The 12,562-nt window shown below is 41.9% G+C and overlaps 1 protein-coding gene across 1 annotated transcript in view; it reads left to right on the plus strand.

Annotated features, from left to right (window-relative positions):
- Positions 1-5,454, plus strand: part of LOC306885142 (forkhead box protein O6-like) — a gene marked incomplete at both ends in the record, with an annotated part of 30,127 nt that extends 24,673 nt beyond the window's left edge. Inside the window, one exon of the mRNA XM_079441497.1 lies at positions 3,775-5,454. Coding sequence (XP_079297623.1) covers positions 3,775-5,454 — 1,680 coding nt within the window. The remainder of the gene's footprint in view (positions 1-3,774) is intronic.
- Positions 5,455-12,562: the final 7,108 nt, after the last annotated feature.

Below are 12,562 nucleotides of genomic sequence, written 5' to 3' on the forward strand. Positions count from 1 at the left end.
ATGAATCAAAGCTTTATTGTCATTGTCAGACCATAAATCAAGAAGTTGTAATGTCTAAATGCCACTCTACATCTCATCCTTGCAGAAGACAAAAATCCTTCACAAAAATCCTAAAGAAACATAAAGAAGAAACATCTACAAAAAACGTCTTTGTCAGAGTACACCAATAATGCTGACCAAATAACTGTGTTGTTACTGTCGACTCTAATCAATTAATACTCTTATACCTTATACCTATTTCATAGAGAGGTCATCATTACCGCAGCATTACACTGGGTCTCTATGTATGCTTTGATAAGAGAGTGTCAGTTAGTAGCTGCAGATCTAACCAGAAGAGTATCTGTGAGAGCCAAAGCAGGTCACAAGCAGACGGCTACGTGGCGAATGACTCAGAGGCAGAAGAGCTTGAAGGTGTCTAGGTCAAATTCCGAACCACAGACTTGCTATTTATAACGCACACCACAGGCCACACCACCACAGCAATTGTGACTTCATGAATAATCTGCTTTCATCAAACACCCAGCGCTCTACCTCTTCCCCCGTCTTAATGGAGACACTAAGGGCAAAGACTGGATCTTTTTAGCAACTAAACGTCGACTCGTGGCCTTTCAAGTCTGAGAGTTGTCATGTTTTAAAAATGCAAGCTTTCTACAACAAGCTCATGTGCACACGGCTGTTTGGTGAGCTGATCCGTGGAGTGGCGGGGTGCTGGTAGCTACTGTGAAGTCATGCAGCCTATAGTTGACTTGCTAATCACTGTTCCTCTGAGACAGCTCAAGCGACGGTGCGACTGCCGATGATTGAAGCTCTCTAGCGAGTTGGGCGAGTCGTCTGACTGTCAGAGATGAAAGGATGTTTGCAGTTTACCTGCAGCATCAAACGGCATCTGCCTCTCTCTTACCCCCGCTTCTCGCACGTAGCTCCTCTCTTCCCGTTTCCACAGTAGTCATGGTTACCCCTGCAACAGAGCGCGCTTGCCGGAGCTGTCAGGGCGTCGTGCTCAGATCACATCGCGCAGGTCGTTTCGGCACGCAGTTCCTACTCATGAAACCGCGCTTCAATTTAGCTTTGATTAAGTCAGCCCAGGAAGCATCTGGCTCTTTCACCAGCACGGGGGCTCGTGTAATTTGGCAGAATAACCGAAGGAGAATAAAACCCCCTACCTGGGGGGCGAGGGGACGTGAATACATCTTGCTTATTTCTCACCACTCTGAATGGGAGCGGTGCAAAATGCAGCAAATCTGCCACCGGTGTTGGGAGGTGAATTAGCCCCTCAGGTGTGAGGTGACACTGAAACAGCACGCTCTCCGAGATTAGCCTGCTTTACAGTCGATATCCAGCTGTAGTGTAAATTTTGCCAAGATAATTGGCCCTTTTCAGTGACTGATATCTGACCACTCGTGTGATCGGTAATGGTTCTCAGAATCACTACGGAAAACAAGAGGCTGCTTTCCGTAAGGGGGTGCGATGGGCGATTATGGAGTATAGATGGGCTGATAGATGCACTTGAAGCGTAATTGTATTGTGGATGATTGAGGGACAGGAAGTAGATTTGTTTTGTCTTATTTGCATTTTTTCTTCAGTCAGAGCAGGTGAATGAAATTAGTAGTGTGATTTGTGGGGGGATGGAGGGCGAGCGAAAAGAGAGTGATAAACAGATGCGGGACACAGGGAAAGAGATGAATGAGTGTGAGAACGAGGGAATCTGAGTGAAGGAGGGTGTGAAGAGACTATGCAGCTTTGAGAGAGATGGTGTGTGTTTGTAGGGAGTGGAGCTTGCACTATATTATTGTTGCTGTGTACACATGTCAACACATTATATGCATTGTTGGCAATGTTGAAACTTTGACAGACAGATGATAAAAGAAACAGAGAGGGAAACAAATCAGTTAAGATGATCAGTTGAAACTCTGATTGTGTACCAGGCCAAGAAGGAAGAGCGATGAACATTGTCCCAAGCCCTGGGATGAGGGCCCTCTATGATTATAACCTTCGTGTCTGTGGGAGAGGGGACCGAACATAACCATTTTGTCCCGGGTCCCCTGGATTTTAGGCACGGCCGTGGTGTGCGTACCAGCATACTGTGACAAGAGCATGCAACAGGGAGAAGCAGATTGAGGGATTTGGCCCTTTTGCTTTGTTCAGGGATGGTTAGGAACAAACTGTTCTAGTCTGTTTTGTGTTTTGATGCTGTACTGTTTCAGAGTAGTCAGCCTCATTCTTTTTGTTTATATTTCTTTCCTATGATGACTTGAAAAAACAAACAGCTGTTTTAAAAGTAATCCTTTTCAACCTCAGAAGACACTAATCAATAGAAAAGTTTAGTTGCAACTGATTTTTATAATATAAAATTAGTCAATAGATATCTTATTGGTTTGAATTATTTCTGGATTGTATGTATGGAGGTAATGAATACATACTATAAACATGCTATTGAGAAACTTTACATTGAAGTAATGACATTATAAGATATGCAAGACCTTGCTATAATGTGAAATATAAAGTTCATTGTTAGGCAAGATGCACAGAGGAATGTTTGGCAAAAAGCTTTTGCTGAGACTTTATTTACTATATAGTACAGCCTTGAGGCTTTATAATACAAATTAAAGAAATGTAATTTAATTCAAATCATATTTATTGAATCTGGAAGACATATTAATATGAAATAAGTAAGGTGCTGTGAGTTCTGTGTGGTAGTATACACAATAGCTACTGTATGTGTACAGGTGTTTCATGTCATACTTGCTATAGTTCACAGCTGGAACAATGTATTGACCAATTCACATCCGAGACTATAACTGTCATTAACATTCTTGACTCCATTGTTGTTGTACACCAAAGAAAGAGATGCATTTCTCTGCTGCATCTGTACCACTGAATCCTTTTTTCTCTCTCTCTCTCTCTCTCTCTCTCTCTCTCTCTCTCTGGTTTCCTTTGTCTGGTGCTCCTCCAGGATCGCTAGTGTGCCAAAATCACGCCTCATTTTTGCTTTCTCGTCTCACTCTCTGGCTTTCCCTCATATTTCCCCAAGACTGCAATCGATAGAGGCGTCTGTGATCATATTGCCACGTGTGATTCATTTGGGTAACCTTGACTACGGTTTGATGTGCGTGTGGACTTGGCTTGGCTAGCTGCAGCGTGAGTCAGAGAAAGCGTGTGCCGTGCAGGAACTGGTCTGCTTGCAGTATTGATTTGCCTGAACAGCCAAGAGGGGTTTCACCTCTTCCTACGAGTGCCCTGAGCTGCTTTAGAGTTTTTATAGGAACTTGCATAATTCTTGTGAGATTAGCATCCTCAATGGTTTTTATTTTGACTATCTGTTGATTTGAATCACACTTGCTTGATACACAATACTTCTAAAAACACCTTTTTGTATATTTGTATACCACCGAAAAGTAATCCTTGTAATACACCATAGTTTAGGGGTCTTCAGCTTCATCAATTACTTAAAGTAAAACAATGGTAGTGTACAATTGTGTATATCGTCACTGATTATATGGACACTGTTCTGTATTCATCGTAATAAAGTACTTAAATATATTAATATGGATAAAGTATATTATTATAGGTCAGGCCTAATGTAACACTCTTTTATGAATATGTAATAGGGGTCCTTGCGCAGTCTCTCTCATCCACCAGGGGGCCTTGGCCTGAAAAAGAGTGTATAATTATCTTACATTTCTACCAAAGATTAAGACGCACAATGTTAGTAAACCTCAATTCAAAATCACTAATGCCTCTATCTTGTCTCTTCCTGTTTTCTCATTCCCACAGAACTCCATCAGACACAACCTCTCCCTACATACCCGCTTTATCCGTGTTCAAAATGAGGGAACAGGAAAAAGTTCCTGGTGGATGCTTAATCCAGAAGGCGGAAAGATGGGCAAAGGGCCCCGAAGAAGAGCTGTTTCCATGGACAATGGCACTAAATACCTGAAGAGCCGAGGCCGAGTCAGCCGGAAGAGAGCAGTAGCTGTGGGAATGGGCCGAGAGCTTGGAGGACCTGGAATACAGGGATCACCAGAACATGGAAGCCCAGCTGGCAAGGGAGTAATGGGAGTTGGGGGTGAAGAGTTTGATGCCTGGATAGACCTCCACTCCAGAACAAGCTCCTCTGCGTCAACGTTAAGTGGATGCTTGTCTCCAATTCTAGCTGAGACAGAACCTGATGAACCAGAGGAAGGAGGACTTTCCTGCTCAGCCTCCCCAAGACTCTACCCTAGTCCCACCAGCACAAGATCTCCAGCCCTGGGAACAGGGGGACACTGTCCATCTGTCGAGCTCCCACACCTAGCTGATCTAACAGGAGCCATCAGCTTGGAAGAGGGCTACTCCCAGCCTCTACCACTTAAGCGCAATGGCTATCACTATGGCCCTGGACCCAAAGGAGAGGCATCCTACTGTGGAACCGTCTACGGCCAACCATCCATGGGCATGCTTAGGCATCATACGCCTATGCAGACAATTCAGGAAAACAAGCCTACCAGCTTCCAGCGTGCTCTCAGGGCATACTCTGAGAACAATGCCCTTGAAAGTCTGCTTGCTGGAGGGCCACAATACTGTGGTAAGGACATTGTTGTGGGGCAAGGAACAGCATCCCATTCCCTTATGTCGCAATCTAACAGCGCCGTGCACTCTCACAGCCACAATCAGAGCCAGAATCACAATCATAACCCAGAGCATGGCCATAATCGCAGTTCCAGTCAGAGTCTTCACAATGGCCATGGAGTAACCCACGAGCAAAACCCAAGCCATCATCATAATCACAATCAAGCTCATAACAAGCATCACCCAAGTCTTGACTACAATCATCACAAACACCACCGGGGCCACGACTACGTTCAATCTCATGACCACAAACTCAATGCTAGTTCCAATCCTAACCACATGCACAATCACCTGCAACACAACAACTCCAGACAACCAGACCTTTCTCCAAGGGTGAACAATGACATGTTGCAACCCTACAACCACAAATCACCCAGCCTTTATGGCTCACGTGCTCACCTCCCTTCTACTGCCCTGCCTCCTAATCCTGCCGGTGTCTTGGACGTACCCCAAGACCCTTGTCGCCTGGCTTCAGCCCCCCACCCTCGCCATCAGTCCTACCCAGGTTCCCATCTCCACCAGGGCATGACAGAGCCCTGGCAGGGGTATTACCACCACACATCACAGAATCCTAATTATCATGGCAACCACCAAGCTAACCATCACCAGGATCCTCACAACCGGTTGCAGTTCGAGCTGGAAATGGATGTGCACCAGAGCAGTCTGGATTGCGACGTGGAATCCATCCTCTTGAACGACTTCATGGACTCAACAGAGGGAATGGACTTTAACTTTGATGGGTCGCTATCACAGGGTGTCGGCATGGGAATGGGTTTGGGAATGGGAATGGGGTTTTTTGCAGGACCTCAGCAATCACACAACAGCCAGAGTTGGGTGCCTGGGTGAACTGTGGGGGCATTGAGGACCTACATATAGGCAAGCGTTCAACCATACAGCCTTCTGAAGGGCAGCAGGTCAAGTTGGGAACATACATGAACGAATTGACCAAGATTCCCTTTTGCTGATGTCAGATTCTGGACTCATGATTATCCCTTGCCCCATGCCCTTAACCCCCCCCCCCCCCCCCCCCCCCCTTCTGTGGAATAATGTCATAGCGCCCTAACAGTCCTTTCTGTGGTTCATGTCCTTCAGTTTGTGCTCAATTCATCACCTCCATGTCTTTATGGGCAAAAGCTCTGAAGCACTTTACATCGCCATCCATTCTGATGCTGTAACAACCACCCCACGACCTGGGAGGAATCACATTGTCCGCTGGCCTGGGTTTAATGTATGCAAACGACTTTGTTATCCTTCCTGAACAAAAAAAGTAAATAAATAATTAAGCGTTGGTGTTGTTTTACTAAACATGAGTACACGATTGAGCAGTTTCTATAGCTGTCTGAGTGTCTGTGCTGTCATTTGTATATTCATCAGTGTGTGCGGATGTGTGAGTGTTTGAGTGTGGAGCTGCTTTTCTTTTTGGTAAATGTACGCACCTCCTCCCAAGTAGGTCTATTGGATGTCCCTTTATTGTGGGCCAGGACAGTCATCCATCAGACACACTCTATTGATATTCAACATATCCTTTTTAATCTCCAAAGTAATGCACCAGCTATGCATCACTGTTGCAAATAGAATGTGATGCTCGGAGAGCGCAGGCCTGTTTTTCCCCCGGACACACAACAGCTTAATGTGTTTTGGCGAAAGTGATGATTAAAGTCACTCTGCAGTAAGTGTGTGTGTGTGGGGGGGTTGTATTAGAAGGAGGTAGGGGGGGGGGCAGAGACAGAGGGGGAAAAGGAGAAATGCAAATATTATCACTATGCCCCCTTCCTCTCCATTCTGTGAATTTATAAAGCTTTCCCTGTAATGAAATAAGGAACGATCCAACACTACCGCACATCCTGTGCAGGGCTCTTTCCTGGTTCACCTCGGCCTAGCTACTCTGTGGCAGCCTTCCTCTGACTTCAACCAGTGCACTGGCTTTATTTTGGCTACATTAGCATTCTTTATTCTTTTGCCTATGCAGCGTTACCCTAGATAATCAATGAACATTGATCAAATTTGAAGTTTTGTCAACCCTTATTAACTTTGTTAATGTAATACAGATCTGGAATTTGGAATTAATGAGTTAAAGCTTGACTAACCTGACTAACTATTTGATGGTAGTGCTACCTCGAGGTTGCAAAATGAAAGGTGTCGTCTCATATCTGGTTTTAAAGAATGCCACCATCTTCCAGAGCCTTTGTGTCCTACACTAGTGAACTGTATGCTGATTACTTCAGTCAGCAAGCAAAAAATGGGTGGTATCTATCTTCATGACATGGTTTGGAAACATATGAGGCACGTTTATGGACACATCATAGATTCCAGTTGTCTTAACTTATTATGGTCACTAGATAGGGGTGGACGAAGTAATGAAAACACCACATGGAAAAGGAGCTTCACTTTGAAGCAATTAAATCACCATTGCATGACTATAACTACAAAGGAGAGTTTATTAGGTTGATTGCCAATTATAAAACGTCAGGTGTAAAAAAGTTAGTTAGGTCTGACAGTCAGCACGTTGATATGAGAGGTTTCAAAGCAACGTGAGGTGACTAACAGGCTTTTAAACCAAATAGTTTGTATGTGAATTGGTGGTGCATCCATGTCAAAAATTGCTAAATTATTTATTTGTCAAGGGAGACAGGATCAAAAATAATGATAGTATATGCCAAACAGAAAAAATGCATTGACAAAGACAAACAGAAGTCGCAACTCAGTGCACTCTGACAATCAAAAACATATAAAGTACAGCATCAAAAAACCCTTTATTACTAAAGAATTGGAGAGGTTGCTTCTTTAGCATTCCACAAAGAGCGTGATGTGAAGGAACTCTTATTAATTCCTTGATGTTTATATGCTGTTTGGCGTTTCAGGTTATTTTGTCCACTCTTAGTATCATTACTTGCTTTTGTCTACCATTATTGATGTTCCATAAAGTGCATCCCCATCCCCCACACTCTTTTATTTATTATAATTTTTTTAATATATGTTGTCAGGTGCTTTCTTAGAGGCTGAAATTGTCCAGAGATACATCACTTGGATGCAGCTTTTTGTTGTGCTTAAATTTTGATGAGGAAAAACGTACATGGAGAGAGAAATCGAGAGTGCGGTTAAAAAAGATAAAGGAAGCTGACAGAGAGTGAGTTGAAAAGGACGGCACTAGGTTGCTTGAAAAAAAAAAAAGCCCTCACAGATAGAGATGGTGTGTGTTTGTGTGCATGAGAGAGAGAGTCTGTCAGAGTAGCTTCCCTCAGCAGAGCTCTTTGAATCAGGCCAAATGTCAAGTGGCTCTCTACAGTGTTTCTCACACGGCCCGATCAGATAGCCATCCCTCTTTCTCACTGTCTCTCTTTCCTGCCAAGGACAATGAGCCCTGTCTTCATCCGCTTTCGTTCCCATCCTTATGTTCTTTTCGAGGTGGCCATGAATCTGTTGTTATCCAACTGTGATTTTGATTGCTGGCCTACGCCTGCTTCAGTGCTCAGCTTCATGTGTGTGTGAGTGTGTATGTGTGTGTGTGTAGCACAGTGACGTACCTGAAATGACATGAAAATGAATTGAAATTGTGCCCTGGTATTTACTATGCCTGGCTATCAATAATATAATATACACAGTTTATATTTATTGGGTATAAAGATGGGCTTGTGGATGACAGTATGGAGCTCCTGTATCCCATTCATCTATATTACAAGATCATGATTCTATTACAGCTCATTTCTGTTACATGCTGTACAAAAATCTGTATTGAGAAAATTGTATAATATTTTTTGACAAGCAAATATCAGTTTTATTTCTTTTTTTTAAATGATGTATCTGCTCATCTTGTGGCCTGTAAAATAAAACAAAAGAGAACTTGACAAACTTGATAGCCTTTTTCTGCCAATGTGTGTAAGGAATATGTTTGATGCAAATTCAAGCGATTAGCACTTATTTCAGTATGTTGAATTATTTCTGTTTGAAACGGAATACTGACTGAGGAAAAAGAGAGGGAAGGGTTTGATTTTAGCGTACATTCTTGCTTTCTCGAGCTCGAAGTAGTATGGTGGTTAGGACTGTACACACACACACACACACACACACACATATGTACTTTAGAACATTTTTTTTTAGAGAATTTCAGGAGAAACATCTGAGACAAACTAAATATTAAATAAACCCTATAAATGAGATTGCAATTAAGTCTCCAGAGCTATGAAAGCAGTGGCGGAGCCAGAGGGCTAGTTGGGGTGGCAATTGCCACCCCAGACGAAGTCCTTGCCACCCCTGTTGCCACCCCTCTGAAAACATTACACTGTTTGATTTTTACGAACATTTCTCAAATCTCCCAGCGGACGTGAATGCATCCTTACACAGCACGCACAAGCGTGCAGCGTGCTGTTGCTGCTACACTTTTCATTGGTTAAGCTGACACGCAGCTCTTTCATGCTCCAAACGGCTCCAAAACATCGCGGCAGCACACACGGGACCGATGAAGATCTGCGATTTTTTTAATAAAAAACTCGATTTACGATTCGAATCGATTTTTTTTTGTCTGTTACGATTGTCACTGTGTCAGATTACACGATTTTGACTCCTAAAAATTTTGTCACGTCGTGGACAAGAAACATGTCAGACTACACGTTGTTTTCCGACCAGTCATCGCGAGCTGTCTCACACACTCATTCACTCGCACATACACAAGCTCACTCATATAGCCTACACACACACACTCGCACATACACTCTCTCACATACACGCACTCTCTCTCTCTCACACACACACACACAGACACACACACACACTCACTCACTCTCGCGCGCACACACACACACAGTCACACACACTCGCTCGCGAACGCACTCTCACTCACTCCCTCCCTCACTCACTCAATCGCTTACTTTTTCGAATTACTTTTTGCTGCTCATTTATATACTCACTAAGTTTAATAAAAATACATAATACATTTATGTAATATTTAAAGGTGTTAACTGTAATCTTACAATGCAAAATGATAATTTACAAAGGATTAAATTCATCACAATTATGTAAGTATCTGGATATTTGCCGCGGGGCGAGGGCTTCAATAACCTCTCTCTTTTTTTGACCATACATGTGTTTGCATCCCTGAATAGATGTGACTGTAGAGATGTACTGAAGTAACTTTGTGTAGACATACAATTTATTAGCACTTAACATAACATGTCTAGACGTCTTTAAGCAATTTTCCTTGTGTTGTCAAATAGGCTAGACCTCAATATACTCACATTTTGTCGTAATGTATTACTTTAGTATTTGTAGTAATGGTGTACTCATGGTAAATAATAACAAGCAAATTGTTCCAAATTTTGGTTTCTTCATGAGGTGTGTAACCAAGCTTTCCTTTGAATAGGGACAGCAGAATGAAGAGAAAAAGCGATATCACCAAGAAGCAAAAGTCAGGTGCAGATCAGGGCCAAACAGATCCCAGTGTCAGCTGTTGTAGTGAACCATATGTAGGTGGTGGACAGGGAAGTCAAGAAGAGAAAGATGATGACACACAAGAACCCAGTGTATCACCAGCAGGTCAGAGCAGTGAGCAGAGGCAGTAAATTGTGTCTTAAATTCAGATTGTGTGATGATTTTTGTGCAAAGTATTATGGTATAATATCCAATGATAATTTTATAATGAATTCAAATTCAGAAGAAGACCAGAGTGAGACGGTTATTTCTACCAGTGATGAGGAAGACAGTGAGCCAGTCCTAATAGAAAAAGAAGAACAATGCACTGAACTCCCCATACCCAGCTCAAGCATCACATGTGCACCAAAAGGACCAAGTGGTAGGTAGAGTAGCCATGTACAAAAAACATTAAAGGGATACTCTACCAAAAAATGAAAATTCTGTCATCATATACTCAGCCTCATGTTGTTTCAAACCTGTATGAATTTCTTTCTTCTGCTGAACAGAAAGGAAGATATTTAGAAGAATGTCAGTAATCAGACAGTTTTAAAACTGTCTGATTACTGACATTCTTCTAAATATCTTCCTTTCTGTTCAGCAGAAGAAAGAAATTTTGGAAAATAAACAACTTTAATTAATCTGTATACATTCTGTGGAAAATAATTTATTTTTAGTGTAATTGAACACTTTGTATATTGACCCCCCAAAATAATACCTTGCCACCCCTTTGCCACCCCTGTTTTAAAAGTCTAGCTCCGCCACTGTATGAAAGCATGACCCCTGAGCAATAAATATTTGCTTTGGGATGCCACGGAGGTCAATAATAATACTCATTATGCGTGTAACCATGTGTGTCATGAGAATTTCATATGGTTTCAACAGGAAAGGCAGTTCATATTAAAGGTCACTGCATACTGAGTTGGAAATTGTTGTTAAAAAATAAATACAACCTCACAAAGGATACATGCAATGCTGGCTTAGAATTTGGCTAAAGTGAAATAATTATGCTGCCTACCTTTTTGGACAGCCATCATATTGGAAGCACATTTATGATGTAGGCAGTTCACTAGGTTTTGGAACATAATGTGTATGCGCTAATGTAAAAGTGCATAATTTACTATGCATGTGTGTGTGTGAGATAAGGCTCGTTAACACCCCTGATGCTGTTCCACAGCTGTCCTCGTCCCTGTGGAAGCATTCTCACTGAGGGAATGCCGGCATCTGCAGCGCCATACTGTTCCACATCTTTCTCTGAGGTTCACACTCACACACACACACACACACACACACACACTGCTGCTCACTTAATTGACTCTGCTCATCTCTGACTCTGCCTCGCCTCCACAGGCGACTGTGCGTGAGCGAGAAACGGACAACTGAGTCGTGAGAGAAAAAGAGAGGGAAACGGTACTGGAAACACATGCTCACTCTGAACATGACTCCTCCCCTCTTCCCTTGGGAAAACGATAACCATAAAAACAGATTATTTTAATTTAGTTTTAAAGGAATAGTTCATTCAAGAATGAAAATCCTGTCATCATTTACTTACATCATTAACCTCTTCTTGTTCCGGACCTGTTTGACTTTTTTCACGCTAAAGCTCCAAATCAATCTCCAAACACAAGCTCCAAATATATAAAACCACCATTAAAAACAAAACAAGGTGTCTAGATGGCTTGTGCACTATATCCTAAGTGTTCTTAAAACATGCTATGTTTATTCGTTTTTTTTTTTAATATGTCTATATACTTTTATTTTCAATATCTCAGTTTTAGTTTATTATATTTGTATTATTATTATATTATATTACATATTATATTACACATAAGATCGATACAGACTATTTTAACAGTGCTTCATGATTAAAACAACAACAACAACAAAAACATTGCTTTTTTTTGGCAATGCTGGTCAATATTAACTTTTGTATACATTTACTTTTATGCATCTAGCAGTCGCTTTTATCCAAAGCATCTTACAAAAGAGGAATAAAGCAATTAATCAGAGAGCCAACAATCTTTGTAGTAGGGCCTACAAAGTTCCAGTATTAGTATGATAAAGAACAATGTGAAGACTGTTCAAGAATTCTCTATTTGAGTTTCAAGGGGGAAAATTGTTTTGGAAAAAGATATGGGTAAAAATGACAGAATGTGTCATTTTAGAAAAACTAATCCTTTAAACTTGCATCCCTATAGGATAAGCTGTCTGGAAAATGGATGGATGGATGATCTGTAACGTTCCAAATATCAGGTAAATTTAACATCTGAATATTAAGTAAGAAACTAAAAAATCAGCATTGTGTTCAATCTCACATGTGAGCCGCTATTACAGACCTCTGTCTCCACGTGCTCTCTAAGTATCAAGCGCAGCCATTAACGTCAGACAATAGAAGCTTCCGGATTCACGGGCCCTTTTCATCCCTGAGAGCAGGATTTGTCAAAACAGCATGTGTTATTGAACCCGGGTTTCTCACCGTGCTCAATGCAAATGAGAGCAGCCTGATTTATTCCCAGTGTTTGATGGATTTATTCTGACAGAGGAAGTGACA

The sequence above is a fragment of the Barbus barbus genome (assembly GCF_936440315.1).
Source record: "Barbus barbus genome assembly, chromosome: 19".
In the NCBI taxonomy this organism is placed as follows: domain Eukaryota; kingdom Metazoa; phylum Chordata; class Actinopteri; order Cypriniformes; family Cyprinidae; genus Barbus; species Barbus barbus.